This window comes from Drosophila mauritiana, chromosome 3L (assembly GCF_004382145.1).
Source record: "Drosophila mauritiana strain mau12 chromosome 3L, ASM438214v1, whole genome shotgun sequence".
NCBI lineage: Eukaryota > Metazoa > Arthropoda > Insecta > Diptera > Drosophilidae > Drosophila > Drosophila mauritiana.
Window position 1 is genome coordinate 9371626 of NC_046669.1, and position 26240 is coordinate 9397865.

The window sequence follows — 26240 nt, forward strand, 5'->3', positions numbered from 1 at the left end:
ATTATGAGTTTTTTTGGGCAAGGAATGAGGATATGGTTTAAAAATCCGGATTTCTGTTAATTAAAGTTGGTTTTAAATGCTTAAGCAGTTAAAGTAAACGTAAACTATAAGAATTATATTCCAGTCCCAAAAAATATATATCCAATCATCAAAAAGGTGTTTTAAAATATTTAATCCTTCCACAAATTAAAACACATTCTTGCTTTAGTTTTCTGTAATATTTTTTTGTATTTTTTCTTTAGTTTTTTAGTTGTTTGTTTGGTTGTTTATTATTTTTTAACGCCTATTTGCTATGTTCTTTTCAATTGTATTTTTTGTTTTACTTAATTTTACTAGATTTTGTTTTGAACTTGCAAGTATTTTGCGTTTTTTTTTCTTCATGAGCTTACAATAAAGAATCATCAAAAAGTTGTTGCACAGTGTAAAATTACAATTTTTTCTTGTGTGGTGTGTGGGTGTATATGTGGGTGTGCTTGTGTGAGTGTGTGTGTGTGTTTTTGGGTGTATATCTTCTACGGTGTTAATCTACAAATCTAAATTTCTCTCTAAGAGCAGGCCAATGTTTACACCAATCAACTGGGAATTTATCGTTCGTGTTAACTTGTAAAATCAGAAAACGGCAAAAGTTTGTTTAAACAAAGAACTTACTATACAAAAGGAAAGGCATTGCATTTGTTTACTTTTTGTATTGTTTTTGCGGTGTTTAGTGTTAATCTTTATGCTCCTATTTAGTATAATTACACAATGACGATTTCCCATCTACTGAGTTTGCATTTACTTTAATTACAATAGTTAATCCATAAAAAATATATAACGATGATGATGGCAAAATATGTGTTTTCGAATTGTTGTGTTTGTTGAATTGCATTACAAATTGCTATTAAAGTGGGTTTTTTTCCTCTTTTCATTTTGCTGTGGCTTGCTAACGGTGTTCTGGTTGCTGTTTTATCAAACGTTTGCTGGTTTTTCTGCCGATTGTTTGCTTGTTTATTTGTTTGTTGTTTAGTATGGAACATTTGAGAAGAGATACGAGACACTCTCGCCGTTGTGTGTCCGTCTGACCGCCTCGGCGAACATCATCGAGACATCAATGCACTGAAAAAGAAAAGATATAAAACCATTAAACCAAATTAAATTTACACAAAAAGAAGCAATAGTTGGTAACCCACCTGGATTTTGGGACAGTCCCGCATGTGTCCATCCTGCGGTATGGTGTTGGTCACCACCACCGCCTCGAAACAGGCATTGTTGATCCGCGAGATCGCCGGACCCGAGAAAATGCCATGCGTCAGAATGGCATATACCTGATTAAATCCAAAATAAAACAATAAATACATGGAAATTAATCAAAAATCGAGTAAACCCACCTTGGTGGCTCCCGCCTCCACCAGGCGATCGGCGGCATGAACAATGGTGCCGCATGTGTCGGCCATGTCGTCGACCAGAATGGCAATCTTGTCCTTGACATCACCCACCAGTACCATGGAGGCCACTTCGTTGGCCTTCTTGCGCTCCTTGTGTATCAGAGCGAACTCCACATTCAGGCGATCGGCAATTGAGGTGACACTAAAAGTGAAATATTAATAACAATATAATATATGAAATGTATGGATTACTAACCGCTTGGCACCGCCAGCATCGGGCGACACAATGATCGAGTTCTTCCACTCGGGAATGTTCTCCTTGATCCACTTGAGTACCGCCGGCTCGGCATAGAGATTATCAACTGGTATATCAAAGAAGCCCTGTGAATGGAGAATTTTTCGAATAAGTTTTAGTTTAGCCATCCAGTAGTCATTGCCAGTTGACACAGCTGCCAGTCATTGTATATCTATCAAGCATTATTATCTGAAACATAGTCTTGCCTAGTCTTGACCAAATAAATTTACAAAAATTAAAAAGCAGGTAAAATCCGAAACATAGAAAACCCCAAATCACTTGCTAAGTATGGAGAACGAGCAGGAGAATGAACTGAACCAGTGGCTGAAGGAGCAGCGCATTATCCTGGATCTGAAAGCTCGTCGTGCATTCTCCGATGTCTTGCCGGTGGCCAAGATTGTCAAGCGCAGTCATCCTCGTCTGGTGGATCTGCACAACTATACGCCCAAGAGCAGCGTGGTGCTGAAACTCCAGAGCTGGCAGACCTTCAATCAGAAGGTGCTGAAGAAGTTGGGCATCAATTTGCAACGTTCGGAGCTGGAGCAGCTGGCGTCCGGGGCACCAGGAGCTATAGAATCACTGTTCCACGAACTGATCGCGGTGACCAAGTGCGGTAGCCCCAGACCAAGACCCCGGCTGAGTGTATCGCCAACGAGCTCCCAGAATAGCGGGTTGATCAAAAAGTTGGCTAACAAGAAATCTGTGGAACGCACTCTCAACCGATCCCTCACCCAAGTGATCGAGCGCCCCCCCTCGGTAGATACGCCACCCCAGGTGCTGACCATGGACGTGAATGTCATGGTCAATGGACAGATGAAAAAGGTATCTAAGAAACTAGTCGCGTACGAACACTATGCCAAGACTGTTAGGGAGAGTGCCGAGAAGACGCGTTACATCAACTCCATTGTCCAGAAGACCAACCACCTGCAGAAGACAATTGACGCCAAGAATGAGCGAATTGATGTGCTACTCCAGCAAATGGCCAAACTGTCCGTGAGCATTCTTTCCATGCCACATACGCCCAACGAGACCGATGATGACACAGAGCTCCAATCCCGTTGTGACAACGCCGCCGAACCCTGCTATGAATTTGACAACTATTAGCCAACGGATGGATGGTCGTCGGTTCCCCGAGGATCCGGCGAGATTATTGCTTATTAATGATGTTATTGGATATATCTGTACTGTATATTTTGTAATTTATTTTACACCCCTTAAAAAAACTACTTCTTTGGCTTCACTTAAATAAACAAAAATTGTTTCGTCGTTCAGAAGGAAAATCACATTTTCTTTATCGTAACTAATTGACTGATATACAAATCGAGGCGCGATAAGAAATCGCTCTAATATCAAAGATAAATATACAAATATATGCTGAATATATATACAAATATATATGCATGATGGGCTGACTTACCTGAATCTGTGAGGCGTGCAGATCCATGGTGATGATGTGATCCGCTCCAGCAACGGACAGCATGTTGGCCACCAATTTGGCCGAGATGGGCGCACGACTCTGTGCATTGGCCAGCGTAGAAAGAGATGCAAGGAGAGGTTTCCATTAGCGCAACTAGTAGTCAAGTTCAAATCTTAAGACTAGGCATTATGAGCAGTAGTAAGTAGTAGTAAATCATGGAAATCAAAACCGAACATGGACCGAACAACACATATGTATAGAGACAGAAATCAACAAAGAGGTTAACGTTCCAATAGATTGCATATGGAGATACATGGACAGAATCGAGAATTCAGTTGCGACAACACAAAGGACACAAATGTGATTCGGTGCAGCAGACCCCGGAAAATAATGAATTTCTGATCCAATCGATATAGATGACATTGTATATATACCCAGGTGATAGATTTAGATTTCGAGATACAGATGTACAGATAGATCGGTTAATACGCAGCAAACAAGTGCAAAGAAAATTGAACCATTTTCCAATAATTTTTTCTTTTTCGCTTTTCTCATTTGTTTTTGGTGTAATTAATATTCGGGGAGCAACAAACATATCGGCATGCAAAACATCGGTGGAATATACTATATAGAAGTTTAGGTTTGTATCGCGTCGTCTGGTTTCATCAACTCAAAGGGAAAACATTAATAAACGCAACAAAGCAAAAGGCTTAAGACAATAATAATTCTAAAGCAAAATGTTCTTTATTTTTGGGTTTTTAGTTCAGTTCCGCAGCAAGATTAAAAATAATAATGCCTGGGATACAGGAACTAACCGAACTACTCACAGTATATTGTTTGGCTGAAAACTCCTAAGTTCAACAGAATTGAAATTTTGGTTTGTTTTTATACATTTTTGGGTAATTTGATGCAAGAGAGAGAGAGAGACAAAGAGTATAAAAAGAAAAAGAAGAAAACACAAAAAGTTCAGAATAATTTAGAGTTTAAAATTAAAATTAAGGTGCGATCGGGTTGTGGAAACACCCTGTATATTAAAGTTAACAAAGTCGTAATCCGTATTTTGTTAGTCAAGTGGGGGTTTTGTTTGGTGGGGAGGGGGTTGTGACTCAATTCAAATTCAAAAGTTGCAATGCCAATTCAAGTACACATTTTCAAAATAATACTATAAATATATATGTATTTTTTTCCTTCCATTTCAACTGATTATCTTGAACGTCAAGGAACTCATTCGTTTACAGATTACAGAATTGAACAAAATATTTGTGCATTTCGCGCGTTTGACCCGCGAAGTTCATTGTCTATATACAGTATATATACCCCCCACTGTCGATCCGATCGAATGACGTCACAGGGTATTATCTAGCAACGGAAAAACTTAATCAAGTGGAATGGAAAACATTATTTTTCAAGCCCCCGAAAAGGAGGCTGTTGTCAGGGCCGATAAGAACAATAAGAACAAAAGTGCAAGATCACAACAATCAAGACAAACAAACAAACAGGCAGTCGAAACAACAGCACAAACAAAAATATTTATTAGAGGTTCGTTATTAAAAATAGATTAATTAATGTAAATTTTATATATCATATTTAGTATTTTTTATTTTTGTTGCAATGAAGAGCCGCCGAAACAAAACAAACAGAGGCAACGTATGTGGAAAATTTTCATTTCATTTTTTTTTTCGTATTATCTCCAATAAAAGTCATTGCATTTTCACCGATTTGATTTTTTTTTTTGTGCGGGTTAGCCAAGAATTTCTTCTTTATTAGTTTATTAGCGGGTATATGGGGATTTAGAAGGATATAGGAAAAGGGGTAAGGACATGCAAATTAGACAAAAAGCGACTGTTTCCGAGAAAAACGTGAAACTTGTTAAGCCGGACGCCAAAAAATTTCCTTCGTGAGTTATGAGTTTCTGAGGATGAGATTGCCCGTTTTGAATATTCCCTTCCAGGTTTTAAGTGTTTCGTTTTTGGATCCAAAGAAAATTAATAAAGAATTTCCCATTAGATTTAAATATATATATAGAGAGAGAATAACATAAAGTGTGAATCGGGTGAGTTATCGTTTAGTTATTGAAAAGTTACAAGGTAAATACCCTAAATTTCCAATCGTAGTTTTTCTTGGCTAGTTTCTTGCTTTCCGCATTATCCTCACTGCCTGCCAACTTCACGGGGAAAGAGAGACAGAGATCGATAGAGAAACGGAGAAAGAGAGAGAAATACACCAAGGCACACACACACGCGCGGTAGAGGGAGATAGTTGCAGGTTGGCGAGAAAGAGAGAGCGAGCATTGCGTGATAATAAAAAAATAAATATAGTATTTAATTACAAACGGCAGGAAAATAAAGCAAAATAATAGGTAAGGATATTTTTTTTTAATTTTTTTGAAATTTTCCACATTTTCCAATTGCGTGCATGTATTTTTACATAAGTTCTCTGCAGCTTAGCTTCGTTGCAAACAGTTTTTTGAAAAAGAAATTCAAATCGCTTAACAAAATGCATTAGAAACACAGTCACACACAGAAAAACAGAAGTATATATATAGGATAAATAGATCGGTTATATATATATATGTATGTATGTGTATAGCACTCAACAATCGAGCCAAAGTTGTGGGAAAAACATTCGGGGGAAAAGTACGCATTTTCGTTTCCACTTTTCCCCAATTGAAACAGTGTGTGGGCTTTGCGTTGAACTTATGGTCAGATTATTAATCAAGAATTAATTAAACGTTTACGTTGCTTTTCTTTGCACGCGGGATCCGAATAGTGGGTATCCCCAGATTAATACCGTGTAATTTTCGGCGGCCGGATCGTGTTGAGGCAAACCTACCTTGTCTTTTTTGTCTTGGCGGGCATATGGAAAGCAAGGAATCACAGCTGTAACACGCGAGGCTGAGGCGATTTTGCACGCATTGATCATGATCAGCAGCTCCATCAAGTTATCGTTGATCTCGCCGGATCCCGACTGCACGATGTACACATCCTCGCCGCGCACCGATTCCCCAATTTCCACACTGCAAGAAAACAGAGAGCGGGGGTCAGTTGATAGGCTGGATGTGGGGATGGTGCACTGTGGGAAAATGTCAGCAAGCCAAATGGATAGATTGATCGGAAAAAACATGGGCTAACATTATCTAAAAATATCACTGCAATCGAAGGGAAATAGATGTGTGCTTCATTAAAGTAGAGAGCTTAAGTTCAATCAGATTTCAATCAAAAATCGTTAAGTAATAACCATAATTCCTTTGCAAATAACCTTGTAGCATTTATGGTATATGTACATACATATGTATGTATGTCTAGAGTCGCCGTCAGTCCTTCAGTGTGCGGAAATTTCCATTGTTTGTCTCGCACTACTCAACACGTCTCAATTTCACTAGTTCTAAAAGTATCCTTTTCAGTATGCACACACCCTCCCCCAAAACTATTGGTAATCTCCCCCCAATTGTTGACCTTTGACGAAGCCGAAAAGAAACTGCAAGGCAAGGCAATCTAATCAAAAACTTTTCTAATTCTCTCTCTCCCACACACACACACACACACACCACATGGCGTATGCGCAATATTTGCAATGGCCACTGACGCCGTTTCGTTTATTATTTTGTTTACACTTCGTTTTGTTTTGTTTTGTTTCGGTTTCAGTTTCGGTTGGCGTTTGCGAAGCTCAGTTAGCAACTTGGACTATAGATTCTCGATACCCTTGACCGTTTACCGTTTTAAAGGCGGAAATATTATATAGAAAACAACCCAGTACATAAACATACGTCAATAAGGTGTATTAGATGTCCAAGCAACCGTAGTAATATTCAATTTCGTTTTAAATTTCAATAACAACGTCGACAGAGAAATTTTCCAGCTCCATACAAACAAAATCTATGCCCAGTACAAAAAAAAATTAAATTAAATAAACAATCAATTGCAGTCAATAAAACACAGTTTCAACTGATTCTCGGCTTGTACGCCCATTTTTTTCGCATTCTCATGGTTATTTTGGCTTTTGTTTTACCAGCGAGAAGGTTAATTCAATTACATGGCGGACTATCGATTGAACGACCTGTGCCAATGTGGCCAAGTAATTAATTTGTCCAATAGTTCGGGTTTATCTTTTGTCATAAACAAATTGATGAAGTCTGTCGTCAATCGCGTGACACGTTTTTGTAGTATAACCTATTTCTGCATTCGCTTATCATAAAACACACCATTGACCGGCTTTTTTGGTTGGTATATTGATTGATATTATTATAGTGCATACATATGTATTCCTTATCTCGACTCTGGTCAAGAAGATCAATGTGGACCGGCTAAATGCGGCGGTTTCATCAACCTTGGCCGGATGCATTTTGGCATTAAATCATGCATTTTTGAATAGATTGCCGGGGCTGTAGGAAAACACTTTCACCGCCAGCCGCCGTGACATTGTTAGCATGCCGGGAAATCTTGGGAAAAATCGAAGGGGAGGGGGTGGTGGTGGAAAAAAAAGGTGTGCTGGGCAAGACAGTTGGCAATGGGCCAGAAAAACCGCCGCATTGGCAACAACTACTAGCAACAGTTCAGACAGCAGCTGTTTCTTTGGCCGACCGTCAAATAGAATTTCAGCTTGAATTCATTTCATTTTCCTTTGTTTTTTACGTATTTTTATCTCTTTCCTCGTCCGCAAGTCAGACAGACTCATGTGATAATGTAAAACGAAAAATACAACAACAAAAAAAGAAGAAAAAAACATGAAAACGAAAAACAGTCGTACTTCTCTAATCGAAATCACCAGTTTCACACTTTTTCGTATTTTGTTTATTTTCCTAGGTGTTTGATCAGAACATTCTTTTTCACTTTTATTCTTCGCTTATCGTACGGATTTCGTAGATTAAACATAATCAAATTTAAGGCCATGTTATAAAATGGAAAACTTTGACTTATCTAGATTAATTACTATGTTTCAAAGATCATGTTTTCTGAAAATGTAGTTTAGTTTACTGCTAAGCATCGTGCTATATATAGATGTCTTACTGTAGGTACAAAAAAAAACTGTTGCCAATTGTCTCCCACTAAGCTTATCTCAGTCTGGGCGGAATCTAAATCGCTTTCGCTTAGTTTCTGTTGGTTCCACTTGATTTATACGCTCCTTATCACTATTAACTCGGGCCCCTTCCTTTCAAAAGCTCGCTGATACCCAACGACCTCACAAGACAAACACGCAAATTCCTTATCGATCAAACTTTAGAGTCGAAAATGGGGAACAAAAAAAAAACGCTTAGTAATTGACATTTTCAGTGGGTGGTTGGGTGGCTTCAAGGGAGGGGGTGGTGTATAGAACAGTTTAGAATTGCGTGTGGCAAAACCTTCGAAATTGGAAATTAGAGCCCCACTTTGGGGTTATTGAAAAATTATTATGAACTGCCACTGAAATTGTTCTTGGCCTGTGGCGAAGGTCGTTTGGGGGTTTTCATAGGTGGCGGTCATAAAAAACATTAGATACTTTGTACATTTTATGACCTCTGTATTGATTTCTTAATTGTTTGAGGGTTGCAATAAAATTATTAAGAAAGAAACTCTTATTATGTGTATAGTAGCATATATAGAAAACTATGAAGAACAATCACGTGTGACCCAAATAAACTGGTATCGCCAGTTTTTATAGTTTTTAAATCGTATTTTTCTCTATTTCTCTCTTCTCTTGTTATGCTCTTATCTTCCATTATCAGCGAATTAGGCAAAAAGAAATTGGTGTCAGTCTTAAAATTACCTCTCATTCGTTTAAACTTTCCTGATGTCATCTTGGCGCCCTTCAATTGAGCATAATCTAGACTAAAAACTTGATCTCTAGCCCAGTCGCCCCATCAAACACAACAACAATAGCAAGTAGAACTACATCAACAGAATCATTATCATCAACGCCCTGCGTTCACTATTATCAACAAAAGCAATCAAGAGAAAGTATGAAAAAAATAAAAGCAAAAGTTCAACCGTTACACCAGCCGCAACAATAACAACAACACCTAGTGTAAATTGGAGCAAAAAGAGCGCTTTTAACGGTCAACATGATTTTCTGGCCGCTGTTTCTAGAGAATGCCAGAGAGTGATAGAGTGGGATGGACAACAAAAACAAAGCCGACAAGTGCAAACAGAAATATTGCAGCAACAACAACAGTGGAGCAACAACCACTATGCACACGTGGGGGTCTGACACCTAGTCGGAGAGCAAGAGAGTGAGCGGGAGAATGGGCTCCAAAGAGAGCCAAAATGCACACCATGCGGGGGCGTCGCTGTCGCAGTCGACGTCTGCCGACTCTTGATGTGGCGCTCAAGCTCCCCTTTCGCTCTCACCTTAAGAGAGCGTTCTCCCACTCTCCGTTCAGTCAGCAAATGAAAAACGTGACAGAGTCGTGTTGTGGTTCTCTACTCACAGGCATTTGGTACCCTCCCTTAGTCGGGTATGTCGGCTATGAAAGCGAGTAAAGATTTATTAGAAAGTTAAAGACTCTACACCCAACAAACTTTATTCACAGCATTTATTCATTAGATATTGAATACTTTATTACGATTTATATGTCGAACGTGTGGGCATATATTAAATTTAATTTGTATATACTTTCTTCAACTGATTTTTAAGATCATAAAACATTCAACTATAACAAATCAGACTGTAAACAATTGTAAGTTGACACGACTCCTTTTACCTCGTACAACATAACACCTGGTGCAGGGCATCCTAGCCTCTACTCTGGTCCGCCTTTGGTTCTTTCCGCTGCCGCGTACCTTGGTGTGCGTGCGAGTGAGTGCGAGCATAACAAAAACACACGCACACCGACGGAGCGCGTATCATGTCAGAAAGCTTAGCGCGTATTATAACCTCTATTTTCGTTTCGGTTTTCTTCCGTTTGCCTCGTTTGTTTCTTTCACCTTTTCACCTCCTCTAATTGTTTGCTTATGGGGCTTTTGTTTAATTTTATTAAAATTGGAAAAAACCGAAGGAAAATTGACACCGAATAAACTGAAAAGGGTGCTTGCTGGTGGGTGGGGTACAAACTATGGGCGCCTTTATTTATTATTTGTTGTTGTTGTTGCATCAGCAGCTGACTGGCTGGTTTTGCGCCTGTGTGAGTGCGTGCGAGAGAGAGAGGGAAGCAAAAAGCGTGCAAGCCGCAAGTCTAGACATACACACACACGCACACACAGCTGCTAATTTAATTAAAAATATAAAATGAAAATCATTTTTGGTTTCTTTGCGAATTTCTTGTCTAGGAAGATTTTAAAAAATTCAATTTAAATTTTGTGAAAATTGCACGCGACATTGGCCAAGCTTTACGTGGATTTATGTTGGTGTGTGTGTTACTCTCACTCATACCAGCACAACGCCACTAAACACACACTCACACAGACGCACGGCTATAGCGACAAAGACGGTGTACAGTCCACTTGTTAAATCAATAAAAATAAAAAGAAATCAAGCCAAAGGCAGGCCACAAAATTCGGGAAAAATCATTCAGTTTTAGGTAATCACAAATTCCCATAGATTCCCATTGTTGATTGTGGCAGCGAAACGCCAGCAACCTTCAGCGAATGTCAAGGACCTTTTGAGCACATGTGTTTGCAGACCAAACACTTTTTCGTCAAACTGAATTAGCACAATTTAAAAACACATTTGTCCGTTGTGGTTAAACACTTGTTGGTGGTCACACACGCAATTTGCGAAGGAAATTCTCCTGCAGGACTACTCACCAGGTCTCCAAGTTGCTGAACTTCTTCGTAACCACCTTGCCGAGATCGATTCCCAGGCGATCGACGATCCGCTGGGCCAAATCCGGATGCGAGGTGCCCGAAAACACTTTGATGTTCGGCATTCTGGAGTGGATTAAATTTAGACAACCAGCCTGTTTCTCCAAATTGTCTCGGATCAAACTTCTAGCGCGTATCGGATTAGCAGAGCGAACTGGCATCACACAATCTATGAGTAGAAGTTTTTATTATAAATTTTTTTCGCCAAAACGCGGGCAGCGACGTCGACGTCGCCGCCTTATCGGTGTGAAAGCAAGAGCGTAAAAGAGAGCAACGAAGCTTTTTGCTGCGCACCGCGCTCTCTTTCGTTCGCTCTTTCTGTAAAGCCACCCCAATTATCCCCCATCCCCATCCAAACCATGTGATTTTTCTACGCGTTCTCCAGGGAACTGGAAAGCTATCGATTTCGATTCCGGACTACTAAAGCGGTTCGATAGGTTTTTATAATTTTAAATATTTTAAATTAAAATGTGTGTGTTTTCAGTATGCAAATAGGTAAGTTAATGGGCTTGCACTTTTAAATAGATACATCAATTTGAATACATATTATATTATTTCAAATAGCGAGGATTTACCTATTCCATTGCAAATAATATTCAATATTTTGGCTCAGTTTGCTATTAAATTTACATATGAAGATGAAAAGGAATAAATATAAATAAGAAATTGACACTGATTATATTCGATGGATAAACAGCTTGTTATCACCCCGTACAATCTATGAATGTTTTTTAACATAAAAAATATGCTGGCATGCCAACAGGCGCGCGCCAAAAGAAGAGCTTTTAAGGCTGAGGCAAGCAGCTGTTCCACGGATGTCCCCCCAGTTGGCCATGAAAACCTAGCACCACACACACACACGCGCGGAAATGAAAGGAATGTGAATTCTAGGATATAATCTACGCACCATTCTGCTCGTTTTCCGTGCATTTCTTATCGGGCATTATTCACAAAGCAAGTCCCGTGATGAAGGTTCTGCGACAGGTAAGCGTCGACTATTTGATTGAACAACCCGTTTAATAACAAGACGCACTCAGCTGTTTTGCGCCAGGTTAGGTGAAAAGTGCACTGTTTTAGCGACAATGGGAGATTGAGATTAGCAGCCGCAGAGCGCCGCATCTGGCGAAATTGAGCGAGCGAATGAAACTGAGCGCCGTACAACATGGCGTATGCGTCTATTACACATACGCACCGGGTGCCCACACACACTCACACCCATATTTCACGAGAGAGCACAAGAGAGCGCCAAGGATGGGATGATGCGCATTTCAGTTGATGCCACAAGGAAAAGCTTTCGGGACGCGCTTTTCCTCTCTTTTTCGGAATCAGCTGTTTTCGATAGGCAATTTCCATAGCCTTTTTAATACGTCATATTGCAATTTTAGATATGTAAAACGTCACACAGAGCGAAAATTTCAATGATAAGTATTGATTATTTTATAAAATAATCACAGACCTCATTTTCTATTTCTAAAGTAAGACAAAATTGGGGTTTCGTGTCATTACATTTGCACAACTCAATAATTTCTTAAGAACTCATAGATATACAATAAAATTGTTTCAAATATATTTTAATGGTTAATAAATTTCTAAGGCCCCATAAAACTGTCAATATATTTTCCTATTCATAATAACATAAAAAAAAAACCTAAAATATCTGAGACAATAATAAACATTTAATGCTGAGTTTCCCACTTTTAAATACCTATATGTATACGACTCTTTTTGTGCACATACTTATACATTTTTTTTGTCTGTGTATCTGTGCTGTATGCCGCTTTCAATTGGTTCTGGATAATTGTTGCTCTGCAAACATCTCTGCTATGTACTTTGTTCATACTAGCAGAAATGTTTTGTTTTCTAGATCTTAAGTGCCGAGGTACAGTTCTTGCTTTTTTATTTTACGGGGGCTCGTCTTTGCTTTTGTTGCCCCCGAGATGTTTTCTTGTTGTTTGTGCAACTGTACCTGGGATGCTGAACAAACGAACGCGGCAGAAAAACACTGCGATTTGTTAAATTGTTATTTTCGTGCCCATGGCTAAATATAAATGAACTAATGCCAAATGCTGACGTACTCTTCTCCGTGTTTTATCCCTAAAAACTGACGCAAATGGCATTGCAAGTACATGATTTATGGAGCCGGGGATCGCGGGTTGATGGGGCAAAAACCACGTGCCGAATGCGACGCACGTTTTGAGTCGAGAGAAAAACAAAGGCACACACACTTCAAAATCGAATAGTGCAACATACTGGACTTACTTAAAACATGTGAGGTAGCAAAGTGTCGCAATTACTTTAAAACTACAAACTATTAATCACTGAACGATGCGGTTTGGACACGTTTGTAGAAAAAAACTTGTAGTTTGTGATTCCACTTGGATGCAGCCGCTTCTCAGAAAATGCAAAAGCTGAATGAATCAGAACGCTTTTGAATTGAATTTGAGCGAGGGAAGTTGAGTATCTGTTTATGGAGTTGTTTGGTGCGAGAGAGCAAGAGATAACGCAGAGGAGAGTTGACTTAATCAAGCTGAAGTATGGATACCCTTACATTAAAAGACAATAAATGTATATTTTAATAACCGCTCTTTTGGCAATGTTTTTTAAACCTTAAACATTAAATATTTTCAATTGTTCCAGGCTCAAACATTTAAATATTTATACGCATGTGAATGTTTATTTTATGGGGTAGGAAACGCATCCCTCTTCACACAGTCATAATATGCTTTGAAAGGGTGTATCGAGGAGAGTGAAAGAGAACCGGCATGTTTGTTTGTGTCGGTCACTCGTTTTGTTTTGTAGCGAAAGAGCGGCGCAAAAGGGGAGCACAAACACGTGTGTCCAAAGAGTTGGAGAAGCCAGAAACTCTTCCGTTTTAATTAGTCTCCGAATGTCTATTGGGTATTTTTCTTATCCGAAAACTGTTGTTGCGTTGGCTCTTAAAACTTCCCCACACGCTTTTGCTGACACGTTTTTTTTTTCGATCGGCATTTGAGCTGTGCGAAACGTGAATTTGAGCAGTAAAAGAGAATGTCGTCTTAAATGGTTTTTCAGGTATGAAATATACCCTATAATTGTATTGATAATATGTTTATATTGTTAATATTTAACCTATTAATGAGAGTTTACTTAAAATGTAATCAACTTAATAGTTTATCAACTTATACTTATAGTTTATCAGACATTTATTTTAAGTAAGGTTCTCTCGTATTTGGTTAGAAATTGCAATGTCAATATATTTATACTTCGTATACCCCTTTTCCAACTATACCCATTATACACACAAGATCGTATGGCGCATAATTAATGCTCGTCTATTATTTTTGGACTGTTGCCAAGAGAGGCCTACGCCTTTGAAGAATAAACTTCTTGTTTTTGTTTATGGGGCGCAAAACGAGTTTCAAATTTCCAACCACAGACAAGGCGGGCGAGCGTAATGGAACCATATTACTGAGGTCAAAAGAACTTCGATTATATAATAATGCCATGTATTCGGTGTTCAAGATCAGAGACGCAATGGAAAATAACCTTTGACGTGTGCCATTGAAAAGCTGCGGCTGTTTTATCTATTGGCACAAAAACTAACTCTGGAACTGATTCAGCCAATCATTGTAACGTAAATAGATTTTATCAAAAAAGCGGCAAGAAAGAGTACTTCGTGTATTGGGCTTGGAATAAACTGAATTTATTAGGAAAGTAGTTTGTAAATATGGTTATTTCTATGTAGATTCGCTTTCATTTCTTTTAATTTGTATTTCGGAAACGAGCTAGGAAAGTATGTCTGTTAAGATTCCCAGATTCTGACGGAAGGACCAATGTTAAGAAGGAGCTTCCTTCTTCTGATTTTCAGGAGGATTGATAAGTTCAGTCAGGTTATAAGTTTTAGTGACGAAAGGGTCAGAGGGTCTCGATTTAATGGTAAGTTGGGTGGCATACGAATTCAAAAATGTTGGTGAGTACCTTTACAATGGTCTTGGCTCGCAGCAAGTCGTACAAATTCAGTACCTACTTCAGTAATTATTATTAAGGTTTTATAAAAAAATGAAATTTATATGCTAAACATTTGAATATTCGAACTGTAAAATTCGATAGAAGCTTTCGCGCTATTTCCCCGAAGCCCTATCGATACGTCAATCGATAGGCGAGCTTTAAGAATTGTCCAAATGCAGCGCGGCGGTCACACTGCGGAAAAACCAAAAAAAAAATAGCACTGGCAAAATAGACGTGCTGAGCGCTGTAAAAAAGTCAGTTTCGTTGAAATTGGAATATTAAGTTTTTTATTTTCCGTGCGCTGGTCGAGCTCGTTGCTTCGACATAAACGACAAGCGATCGTAAGGAGCTACCTTGTAGGCCAGCAGACAGGCGTAATTTACGCAACGCACAACACACAAAATCCAAAATTGCACGGGGGGCAACAATAAAAACAGAGGCAGAACAGAACACAGCAAGAAGAGCGTGGTGAAGAGGAGAGGCGGAGAAAGGAGAACGGCGAACAGTGAACAGGGAGAGAGCAGAAAGGAGAGTCCGAGAAACGGAGGAAACATCATGGCGAACATGGCAGTGTCGCGGATCAAGCGGGAGTTCAAGGAGGTGATGCGCAGCGAGGAGGTGAGTCCCGAGCACCAAGGTTGAAGGACTGAAGGACACTCAAACGCCACCTCGGCAACGCCAGCTGCACCACCGCCCCTGGTGATGGTGCAGGAGGTGGGGCAGGATGTCCGCGGACTTTGGTGGCGTTTTTGGCGCGCTTATTGGCTCCGTTTTCTTTGTGAAATGTAAACATTGGCCCCACTGATTTGTTAATTTGGCTTGTTTGTAATCCCTGACAGATCGTCCAGTGTTCCATCAAAATCGAACTGGTCAATGACAGTTGGACGGAGCTGCGCGGCGAGATCGCCGGTCCGCCTGACACGCCCTACGAGGGCGGCAAGTTCGTCCTGGAGATCAAGGTGCCCGAGACATATCCCTTCAATCCACCAAAGGTATGTAATAGCCATGTAAGATTTAGTGCAGCTTCAAAAAATCAAAAGAATATGTGATGCATGACATGAGTACATTCAGCTTTCAAAAATCGTATCTAATGGCTTCACTTCCTAGAAAGTGACACTTCTATGAATCCACAATGGTAACATGAATTCTGAAAGGCGCAATCAGAACCTATAACTTGTAATTAAAACCTAAATAAATTACAACTTCTTCGCAGGTACGCTTCATAACGCGCATCTGGCACCCGAATATTTCGTCGGTTACGGGTGCGATTTGCTTGGACATCTTAAAGGACAACTGGGCTGCAGCGATGACACTGCGCACCGTGTTGCTGTCGCTGCAGGCGCTCCTGGCCGCCGCAGAGCCGGACGATCCGCAGGACGCAGTGGTGGCCTCTCAGTTCAAGGACAAGTACGATCTGTTCCTGCTTACGGCCAAGCACTGGACCAACGCGTATGCGGGCGGACCGCACACCTTTCCCGATTGTGATTCAAAGATCCAACGTCTCAGGGACATGGGCATCGACGAGCATGAGGCGCGCGCCGTGCTCTCCAAGGAAAACTGGAATTTGGGGAAGGCCACCGATGGCCTGTTCAGTTAGCTTGTCCCAGCCGCACTAGCATCAGTACCATTCGCGGCGGTGGCAACACCAAGAACACCGGCCAACTTCAGCATCAATCCTTCAGAACGGCAATCACGCTAAATTCTTGTTCACTCACGCACCAATCAATCTATTTTCGTAAATCTTATCCACGAAATTACATTGCCCTGTAGTTATAATAATTCCCTGATCTGTTCTCTAATTTTATTATGATTAATGTGCACATCTTTGTCGCAGGGTGGGTCACCAGAAGGTTGAGCCAAAGGCCATGCCCGCGTCCCATCACGCATGTGGTGTTATGTAATTGAACCCAGGTTCTGTTTCATTAATTTACGTGCAGTCGCATTTACTTGCAGGCTCTTTCTTAAACAGTACTGTTGTTTTCCATTTCAAGCTTAAACTAAAACACAAACAAAAATGATTTACAAAACAAAATAAATGTGAAAGCGAGGAGTGTATAACAAATCGAAGTCTTTGTAAATTGCGTTAAGTTAATAAATAAATAAATAAATAAAAATATTGATAAATGTCTAATGAGAAGTTATGATTTCGGTTTGTGAAGAAGAGGCTGCAAACTTAAAATAGATTTTTGTAAAACATGCCTAGACTGAAGAATGGAAAATGTAATTTATCCTAGCTTGATTGAGATATGTAATGTATATTACTATAATTCTTGTTTAATCCCATTTTTAAGGCTCTGTCTAATGCCAAAATTTAAATAAAATCCAAATTCTTGGTAATTTACAAACCAAATAATTGCATACAACGTGAAAGAAACATAGAACCCAACGATATCATCGAGATATAATCATTTATATATATATTCTGCTACATATTCATTTAATTTTTCTACATTTCAATGTGACTATGGTTTGCACTAAATATTTGACTAAGAATCTGTGACTAAATATTTGGTCTACGATGCTTGCTAGCGAATAATATAACACGAATTTCTACTTGTGCTTTTGCTTGGACATGACGGACACGGAGGAGCCACCAGTTGCAAGTGCCGATCCCAGGCAGCTGCTGCTGCTTTGAGGCACGGATGGGCCAGTGGCATTGGTTCCCTGGATCGTGTGATGGCTGTGCCGCTGCTTAAGCATCTCCTTCCATTCGGACTCGAGTCGCACGTAGGAGCCACCAAGCGGTTGGGCATTCTGCACCAGGCACTGATCCGTTCCGGTCTTTTTGGTCACATAATTGGCGACCTGCTTCATGATCTTCTCCTCGAAGTCGCGCTGATGATCCTGGTTGCTGCGCGCGGACAACTCGCCGGACCAAAAGCGACCCGACACATCGGTGGGACTGGCCAAACAGTTCAGGTACCTATTATATTACATACATTTAATATTTCACAATACTTACCGCTTTCGTGATTTTTTGCCTCTAGTTTTCCTTGGTGGAGGACGATGCTCCGACTCGCAGCCATCGCTACTCGTACTGTAGTCTTCGTCGTCATCGTGAACGTTACGCATGCGTGGTCGCAGGCATCGAGCATCATCCTCGCTGGTGGAAGTCGTCTCCGAATCGGTGCTGGTGTCCATTTGGTAGCGAGATCCTCGCATCCGACGGCTCACACGATGGTTGGTCACTATGGAGCAGGGTTGAGTACAGAGCACATTACCTCCAAGTACACATACCCACCTCTCTTGAGCACACTATCCATGCAGAGTTGGGGCAAAAGTCCCTGGCGACATCTCTGTGGCGTTAGTGAGATACCCTGCCAGCTGGGACTGATCTCGCCGGCGGCGGCCAGTTCCTGAATCCTCAACGGTGGCTGCTCGCACAAGGCGTAGTTCTCGCCCACCAACTGGGCAATGGCCAGGATGGCACGCTCTCTATCCGTCTCCACAAGGACACTGTGCTCGCGGAACTGGCAACCCTAAAAAAGTACCGATTACTCAATGCAGTAGTAGAAGTTTCTGGAAATAGGTTTACATACATTTGGTCCCGGCAGCGTTTCATAGCGGAAGGCCTGCTGACCGCAGCAGGAGAAGCGGCCGGCGGGTCCGGCATTTCCCACGGGACCCAGAAAGTTCGGTGCCTCCGGATGGAAGCGGCACCAGTGCATCTGATAGACCGGAAAATGAGCCTCGCACGTGCAGCAGTACAGGTAGTGGCAGTGACCCCATAACTTCCAGTACACCTTGCGCCAGGACTTGAGCTCCTTGAACAGCTGAACGATGTAGACATTAAGATCCCAGTTGGTGTCCCGCACGTGGTGGCTCATCAATTGGCCCCAGCGATTCAGCCGAATGTTGCTGGGCACACAGCTCACATAGGATTTCATAGTGTTGGTCACGCAATTGAAGCACTTGGAGCAGCGGAACAAACCGGACATGCTGTAGAAGTGTCCCCTTAGGGCTTCCGGATCCGGTTCGCAGAGGGACTGAATCAATTTGGTCCACAGACGCGGTGTCACTCGCTCCTTTTTATCCCTGACCATCTCCAGCTCGAGATTCGTGAACATGGCCGCCAGTCGGCTGACCAATGCGTCATTCAGACAGGACAGATTCGTGGACGTTCGTACAACTTCGCTGAGATGGGCATGACAAAAGGCCAAGCACTCAAGGAGTAGAGGTTCCATCTGCAGAAAGCTGGCCGACACCAGAATGGGCACCACATTATTGCCATCCAACTGGGGACCAGTGCTCTGGGTGGGAACCGGAAGATCCTGGCTCTGGGCACTGTGCTTGATCCACTTCATCAGCCAGTCGAAGATCAGGATGTCGCAGTGCACCGATATGTCCATCTCCTCCAATCTCTGACCGGCAGTCACGTCCGCAAAGTAACCCATTTTGGTCACCAGCAAATGCTGCGGGCAGGTGAAGTCCTTCGAGGTGTTCTTCACCTCGTCGCAGACGTGGATCACCACTTCCGGCCTGTCAAACAATTTGAGATATATATGAATACCTAAGAATTCCCTCTGTAATTACATGGTACTTACTCCTTACGCTCCTGCCTGGCATGTTTGCTATCCTTGACCAGCAGCAGAGACTTGCGTCTGCCGGCGTTCATTGCACCAGGCTTTGGAATCGGCTCCTTAATCATGGCGCGCACCATGCTGTTGGTGATCTGATCCGAATGTAAAGCATCTCCTCTGGGATTAGCCTGCTGCAGGCAAGGAGCCGAGGGAGTGGCTGCCGGCAGAGGCCCATGTGAGTGGCCTATCTCCATCATGGATTTCGATGCTCCTGAGGTGAGCGGAGCTGCCGATGGAATGGGATTCGGATAGGGAGTGATAGTGGCCGATGTCTGGGTGAGAAGCTCTTTCGGAGGCTGCAGCTGCTTGGACTTAGTTTTGCCATTCTGGAGTTGCGTGGGCATGGGCACCGGGCATATAAATGACAGAACAGAGTCCAGAACACCCTCATTAATGGCCGCATCCAGTTGCTCGCCAAGCTTGGGATGCAATCCCCGATAGGTCGACTCTGGACGGGAAGAGCGGCTGTGGTGGCTGTGCCCCGAGCGCAATGTACTGGATTTCGCATCCTGGAGCAAGCTGGAGCGACTCTCGTTGGAGCTCCGCGAGGGTCGTCTCAGTCCCAGGAGCTCGTTGACCAGTGGATTGTCCGCCAGTTCGGCAAAGTCGAACTCGTCCTTCTTGGTAGTTCTCTTGGTTGACACCGCACTGCCCTCCACCGGCGGTATCGGCTCCCTATTGTGTGGTTTTCCCATGTCGGCCTTCGCAATCATATCGTTCACATGACAGGATAGTTTTAGAAACTCTAGAAACTCGTTCAAACTGATTTGAAACTCGGCGCCATTGCCGGAATCAATGGATTTCTGGGAGGGAGCCGCTGGAGTCTCCTCAGGCTGGCCAGCAGCCGAGGCTCCCTCGTCGGAGCCGGATTTCTGCATCCTGTCCAATGCACAAATCAAAGGATATTGGTCATTATTGATTTATTGTTTCGTTGCTCGTAGTAACAAGGAAGTTACTTAAATGGAAAGCGGAAAAAACAATGCAACTGGTGACCCCAATTGATTTTTCAAGCTGTCCAGGAATTTAAGATTACATGCACATTTAATAAATATAATAAAATATTTGTTTTTGTTATTAAAAAATACATATTTCTTCTTAAAGTAACTTTTTGAATTATTCTTTCTATATATATATTCGTTATATTCATTTAGCATTTTAGTAATTTTAAATTTAAGTCATATTAACAATTTCAGCATTCTTTAAATGTAACTTTAAATTTAGAAAACGTATTTCGAATAATTTTAAAAATATGACCGTTACTACTATCGGTATTTGGGGAAATTTCCGATTGCAGCCCCAATTTCCGATTACGCTCATACGATTACCGTCATAAAGCGCTGGCGATTGCTTAGAAAACTATATCGAAATATCGAAAGCAAACCAAAACATATACATACAAAAATTCATTGATTTTGTCAACGTAAAACACACAGTGCAGCAGGGCAGTTAATTCTGAATGCGGTTAAATAGCACGGTCAACTGAATTAGAAACGCTGGAGCGGCACAAGTGCGGCGGCAATGCGAACGGACTGAAGATAGAAGCCCCAAAGCGAAGGCTTTTACCTGGGCCGCTGTCCAATCAGAACGCTGCTCCCAATCAGAACTGGGCAGGGGGCGGGGGAGGCGAGAGCGAAAAATCCGGATACGGGGGGCAGTAGCAAAAGGCCAAAAAAGAAAAAACGAGCGACGAGTGTGGACTAGCCAGCGATGATGGGAAAATGACCAGGGATCTGGGAGTACGGATCACGGACCACTAGCGGATACGGCCGTAAAATGCCCCGGAACACTTGCAGGCCAAGTGAATGCGCTACTGCTAGCCAGGATGAGCCGGAGGCGAGTGCGAATAACAACAATAACCACAGCAACAACAACAACAATAACGAGGGCATCATCAAGCAGGAACTGGAGGCCGCTCCGCCGGTTTGCCACCGAAAATCGGAGCGCCGGAGAGTGGCCCGTGATATATTCCTGGTCTTCGAGGAGCAGACCACCCGGCGACGAGGGAAGGGAGCACGGGGCAAGGCCACAAGGGCCAAGCAAAAGTTCGGACACCTGAAGGTGGCCAATACGCCGCGCATCAATAAGAATGTGCTGCGCGACATTAAAACGGAACCAAAGTGCAGCTCGGAAGCCGTTGTGGCGGCTGCTGCCCCTGCTATCATACCCATTCCCGCACTGAATCCCCCAATTCCTCCGCAAATAGCCACGCTCAATCCTCCGTTGCCGGAGGAGCCGACGTTAGCCAAATCCTTGCCGCGAACGGCGGCCGTTAAATTGGAAATCAAAACACACGTCACATCCACAGCCACTGCATCCAATGTGGCGGCGCCCAAGCGGATTAGTCCCAAGCCCAAGGCTCCATCTGTTCAGGAGAAGGAAACGGAGGTGGTGTCAGCAGTCACTCCTGCTTCACTACCAATACCCAAGCCCGCTGCCGCACCCGCTACTTCGCCCACGACGCCCAGCGTCAATCCCATCTTCCTGTGGGTCAAACAGGACGATACCCGAATAGTGGAGGTGCGCTGCGAGGACTACGACAAGCGGAATAGAATTCGTCTGACCAAGACGACCAATGGCTGGCGCTCTATGCCGCGCACAGATGCTTCCTCAACTAGGATAGTCAAATTCTTCCACGGCTCCGCCGCCCCACTGATGAAGGTCAAGCGCGAGCAGCATCTGCAGCGTTTGGAGGAGGAGGAGCAACAGCACCAGGAGCAGGAGTTGGAACAGGCGGAGGATCACGAGCGAGAGCAGGAGCAGCCGGGGCAGCAGTTGCCCTCCATCGGGCAGACTTTGTTGCAGGATTGGGATGACAGTGCCACGCAATTGCCGGACGAGATCGAAGAGGAGGAGGAGGAGGAGGAGGAGGGGGAAGAGGGACAGGAAAGTGATGCTGCGCAGCAGCAGAACGGCCATTTAGCCACTGTACTCGAAGATGTTGTGGTGATGCCACCTGCCCAAGAGCCGGAGATGGCGCCCACGCCCTGCTTCGATGGGCTGCTGGACAGTGAGGAGACGAATGCCTCCACCAAGGCCACCAAGACCAATACGCCCACATATCAGAGCTCCACGCCCTCGCCGCTGCAAATGCAGCTGTGCCCCAAGACGGGTCTGTTTCTGCCGAAAGGAGATCTTGCCCTGGTTCAACTGCCTGAGGAGGATGTCCTGCCCGTGGAGGCGGAGGACAAGCCACTGGGTGGAAACGATGCCGTGGAGTGTTTCGATGCGAATACTAAGAATCTTAAGGATCTGCTGGACGATGCCGATGATCTGCTACAAAATTGCAGCAGTGAAAACGGCAGCAGTGGAGCGGATCTGCTCGACTCGCTGGTCAAGCGAAGTTGCGAGGACAATCTCGTCCAGGAGACACGCCCCGGTAACGGAACAAATCCGCCGAACTCCTCATCCTCTGGCGACGGACTGAGCTCATTTTGTGTGCCCGATCTCGACAAGGACCTGCCCAGCATACTCAACATGGACAACGACGATGCGCCCAAGTGTCTGTCCTTCAATGAGGCGGGTGAGATCGAGGGCCTGAACGGAGAGCTCTTCCTGGGCATCGAGGCGTTCGAGAAGCAGCATGAAGCTGTGGCCACCGAGCCGGAACCACAACCGCCCACTCCAGCCACGGTGGAAATGACCCAAACGCCTACGCCCACACCGACGCCTGAAAAGGAAATAGAAAAATCCGTCGTAGTCGAGGAGACGCCCAAGGATTTGAGCTACAAGAAACGCGAGGAGGTGTGTCCACCATCAGAATCGCGTAGTCAGTGTGCGGTGACCTCAAGTTCGGATATACTCAAGTCACCCGAGCGGGAACTCCAGCTGCCGGCCAACTCCATACCTGCTGAGGTGGAGACGACGTCGGAAACCATTAAAAATCTCATTCTGGAGCAGTTCCTCAAGCTTAACAATAATCCCCAACAGGCGGAGCCCATGGATCTGGGCAAAGCTGGCCGCGATGGCAAACTCGAAACAGTCGTTATCGACGACGAGGAGGAGGAGGATTCCAGCCAGCCGCTCAAGAAGCGACCCAAGGCCAGCATTAAGATGGACAAGGATCCGGATCCACTTACCCAACTGAAAATGCTGATCAGCAATCCGCAGTGGAAGGTCCCAGACCCGATACTCGTGCCAAAGGATCGCCTCGGAGCGGTTTTGGCCTCACCGGCCCGAGAGATTCCATTGCTGTTGACCACCAGGCCGGAGTTGCGTCTTCCCGAGGCCTTTGCCTATCCGGAGATCATCCAGAATCCGAACATTCTGGTAGTGACCATGGAGCAGTTGGAGGCTATCCTCAAAACGGAATCGGAGCAGGCGGCCAAGGTGACAAAAGACCCGGATCCAGTGATCGTGGTGCCAAGCAAAGCGAGAAGTCCCAGTCCCAAGCAGATACAACCCAAACCTGTGCCTGTTCAACCCAAACCGCCTCCAGTTGCCCCGGTGGCTCCAACACCACCATCTCCGGCGGATTCCAGTCTCTCGACGGATCTGAATGCCACCACACTGGCGCTACTCCAACAGATGCTGTGGCTACCCTATTTTGGCCAGTTGTCGCAGGAGTTCTTTAAAACGATCAAAGATCCGCTGGGACTACAAAGAAAGTTTATGAGCAATCTCCTGCCGCTGTACAACAACCAATTTGGATTGCAGCATCTGGACGAGCTGTACAAGCATTGTATGAAACAGAAGTCGACGGAAGAGCAGCCACAGCCCAAGGTTACCACTCCCGTGCCGCCTCCTGCAGCAGCTCCGCCTCCACCTCTTCCTCAAAGTACAGCCAGCGGACCAAATTCCTTTAATGGCTTCACCAATCCCGTAGAGCTGGCTCTCATGCAAAAGCTGCTGCAGCCGCAATTGCCGCAGTTCCTCAACTGGGAGGCGGCCAAGGAGGCATCATCCACATCAGCTGCTGCAGCCACCTCAAATCATCATCATCATCAGGAGCACAAGCGACCCAGAAGGGAAACAGAAGCGGAGTCCATTAGCAATTTCACCAAATCCAAGCCTTCAATGGGTACTCCAGGTACAACTCCTTGTCCGCCACCACCCGCCGCTGCGCCTGTACCGTTGGCCACCGCTGCGCCTCCGGCACCAGCTCAGACGGAGCACAAACCCAGACTGACCATTAAATCCCTCTCGAATCTGCTGGAACCGGAGGCGAACGTGGTTCCACTACTCAATGTGCCCTTCGACGGAATGCGAGGGCGTCCCTCCATGCACAAGGCCGTTCCAGATCAGGCCAAGGGTGACGCAGGTACGGGACGCACACTACGCTCCAGTAAAGCCTGCGTCACCTACAATCCCCTCGAGCAGGCCAAGCAGCAGATGCACCCAGCCGCCGCCGCACAGCAGCAGCGCAAGCGGGGCAATATGCTCGCGCAGGACGTCCAGCAGCAACAGCACCAGCAAAATCTCGCAGATGCGGCGGCAGCAGCCGGCATGGATGCCAACTCGGCACTGTGGCATCCTCTCTTCGGAAGGTGAGTGATGTTCCTAAACTTATGGGATTATATCAACTTCCCACATTGCTCATGTTAATCCATATTTGTTACCTTCCAGCAATCCCAAACAGGGCTACAATAGCCCGTGGCAGTGGACCACGGTGACGGCGTCAGGTGAATGACAGTCAAGCCGGGCTCAAAAGGAGCCAGCACCTGGATCGGGAACAAGGACGGCCAGCTACGAGGAGCAGCATCAGCAGCAGCAAGACTACAGCAACTATCACGGCTCGGCCAAGCAACAGCAGCAACAGCAGCAACCACATCTTCCAGCAGCCAACAATCAAAACCACAGCAACAATAGTAGCAATAAATTTTGTTATCCAACGGCGGCGGCCATGGAGAATATGTTCCAGAACAATCAGATGGCAGCCGCTGCCGCCGCACGCGAATCCCTGCTGAACTCATATCTCTATCAAAAGGATAGCGATGCCGGCAATTACATGACGGAGCAGAGCTACTGGCAGCAGCACCAGCAACATCACCACCAACAGCAGCAGCAGCAGCATCAACAGCAACAGCAGCAGCAACATCAGCAGCAGCAGCAACACCAACAGCAGCAACACCAACAGCAGCAACACCAACAGCAGCAACACCAACAGCAGCAACAGCAACAGAAGCAGCTCCAGCAGCAGCAGCAGCATCAATGGAGCGGCAACAACGGCAGCAGCAACCAAAGGAGCAACAACTATGCCAACAACTATGCGGCGGCAGCCGCTGCCTCCATGTACATGCAACACTTCAATCCCTACATGCAGCAAAAGGCGGCGCTGCTGGCGGAGAAGGCCGCCCAAGCGGCAGCGGCGGCGGCAGCGGTCCAGAGCAGCAACGGTAGCAATAAGCACGGACGCTTCGGCGGAGACTATGGCTAGGAGTCGTCCGGTGGGTTCACGGTTCAGCTAACCGGAGCGCTAAACACTTTAGCGCATTAACATAAACATATAGGCATATGTAACACTTGCGTGTAATAATAACTATATATTTAGAGGCATCATATAGGCCGTTTTACCGCCAGGAATTGGTAAAGGATAAACCATGATTTTCCTTTAGTTTAATACACAGGAACAGCAACAACAAGGTAACCGGAACGCAAACAACAATAATTTATAAACAACAAACAAGGAGGTAAACACAAGCGGAGAGCAGAAAACATAAAAAACTTAAATTGAATTAGTAAAAATTTGTTATTGGTAGTTTGTTAACAAAAAAGAAAAACACAAAAAATATGAAAAGAAAACAAAAAAGCAAAAACAAAAAAAAACGACAAGTAAACAAAAAATAATGTAGAGCGCGAAAGCGGAAGGCAAAAGCAAAAAAAAAA

General features: G+C 44.1%; 5 protein-coding genes across 9 annotated transcripts; 3 read left to right on the forward strand and 2 right to left on the reverse strand.

Moving 5' to 3' along the window:
* Positions 1-727: 727 nt before the first annotated feature.
* Positions 728-13260, reverse strand: LOC117141025 (ribose-phosphate pyrophosphokinase 2). 5 transcript variants are annotated; one of them, XM_033304302.1, is made up of 9 exons: positions 13111-13260; positions 10795-11020; positions 5909-6092; positions 5172-5240; positions 3077-3175; positions 1621-1745; positions 1368-1566; positions 1170-1304; positions 728-1095 (listed from the first exon to the last, which is right to left on the reverse strand). In XM_033304302.1, exons 2-9 carry the CDS (start codon positions 11010-11012, stop codon positions 1003-1005), a joined length of 1122 nt encoding a protein of 373 aa, XP_033160193.1. In that variant the 5' UTR covers positions 11013-11020; positions 13111-13260; the 3' UTR covers positions 728-1002. The 5 variants fall into 5 exon arrangements, with proteins under 5 accessions (XP_033160193.1, XP_033160192.1, XP_033160196.1 ...); XM_033304301.1 differs by lacking the exon at positions 13111-13260 and adding an exon at positions 11759-11833; XM_033304305.1 differs by lacking the exon at positions 10795-11020.
* LOC117141029 (sperm flagellar protein 1) lies at positions 1800-2773 on the forward strand. The gene has a single exon (XM_033304310.1). It carries the CDS (start codon positions 1948-1950, stop codon positions 2761-2763), a length of 816 nt encoding a protein of 271 aa, XP_033160201.1. The 5' UTR covers positions 1800-1947; the 3' UTR covers positions 2764-2773.
* A 1775-nt stretch (positions 13261-15035) lies between the features above and the next one.
* On the forward strand, positions 15036-16975 carry LOC117140656 (ubiquitin-conjugating enzyme E2-22 kDa). Its single transcript, XM_033303697.1, has 3 exons — positions 15036-15456; positions 15678-15830; positions 16052-16975. Exons 1-3 carry the CDS (start codon positions 15394-15396, stop codon positions 16433-16435), a joined length of 600 nt encoding a protein of 199 aa, XP_033159588.1. The 5' UTR covers positions 15036-15393; the 3' UTR covers positions 16436-16975.
* Positions 16976-17229: 254 nt separating this feature from the next.
* On the reverse strand, positions 17230-20296 carry LOC117140655 (uncharacterized protein KIAA1841 homolog). The gene is made up of 5 exons (XM_033303696.1): positions 19383-20296; positions 18378-19317; positions 18080-18317; positions 17801-18026; positions 17230-17740 (listed from the first exon to the last, which is right to left on the reverse strand). The coding sequence occupies exons 1-5, from the start codon at positions 20294-20296 to the stop codon at positions 17389-17391; spliced, it is 2670 nt and encodes an 889-aa protein (XP_033159587.1). The 3' UTR covers positions 17230-17388.
* Positions 20297-20777: 481 nt separating this feature from the next.
* On the forward strand, positions 20778-25448 carry LOC117141531. The gene is made up of 2 exons (XM_033305021.1): positions 20778-24901; positions 24981-25448. Exons 1-2 carry the CDS (start codon positions 21192-21194, stop codon positions 25042-25044), a joined length of 3774 nt encoding a protein of 1257 aa, XP_033160912.1. The 5' UTR covers positions 20778-21191; the 3' UTR covers positions 25045-25448.
* The last annotated feature ends 792 nt before the right edge of the window (positions 25449-26240 follow it).

Coding starts and splice junctions, on each gene's coding strand:
- LOC117141029 (XM_033304310.1), top strand. CDS start 1,948: ATGGAGAACGAGCAGGAGAATGAACTGAACCAGTGGCTGAAGGAGCAG.
- LOC117141025 (XM_033304301.1), bottom strand. CDS start 11,795: ATGCCCGATAAGAAATGCACGGAAAACGAGCAGAATG. Junction 11,021..11,758: donor CACGGAAAACGAGCAGAATG/GTGCGTAGATTA, acceptor TTCTACTCATAG/ATTGTGTGATGCCAGTTCGC. Junction 1,746..3,076: donor TGCACGCCTCACAGATTCAG/GTAAGTCAGCCC, acceptor CTCCATTCACAG/GGCTTCTTTGATATACCAGT.
- LOC117140656 (XM_033303697.1), top strand. CDS start 15,394: ATGGCGAACATGGCAGTGTCGCGGATCAAGCGGGAGTTCAAGGAGGTG. Junction 15,457..15,677: donor AGGTGATGCGCAGCGAGGAG/GTGAGTCCCGAG, acceptor AATCCCTGACAG/ATCGTCCAGTGTTCCATCAA. Junction 15,831..16,051: donor ATCCCTTCAATCCACCAAAG/GTATGTAATAGC, acceptor ACTTCTTCGCAG/GTACGCTTCATAACGCGCAT.
- LOC117140655 (XM_033303696.1), bottom strand. CDS start 20,296: ATGCAGAAATCCGGCTCCGACGAGGGAGCCTCGGCTGCTGGCCAGCCT. Junction 18,027..18,079: donor GGATAGTGTGCTCAAGAGAG/GTGGGTATGTGT, acceptor CCTGCTCCATAG/TGACCAACCATCGTGTGAGC. Junction 17,741..17,800: donor GGCAAAAAATCACGAAAGCG/GTAAGTATTGTG, acceptor CTGTTTGGCCAG/TCCCACCGATGTGTCGGGTC.
- LOC117141531 (XM_033305021.1), top strand. CDS start 21,192: ATGCCCCGGAACACTTGCAGGCCAAGTGAATGCGCTACTGCTAGCCAG. Junction 24,902..24,980: donor TGGCATCCTCTCTTCGGAAG/GTGAGTGATGTT, acceptor GTTACCTTCCAG/CAATCCCAAACAGGGCTACA.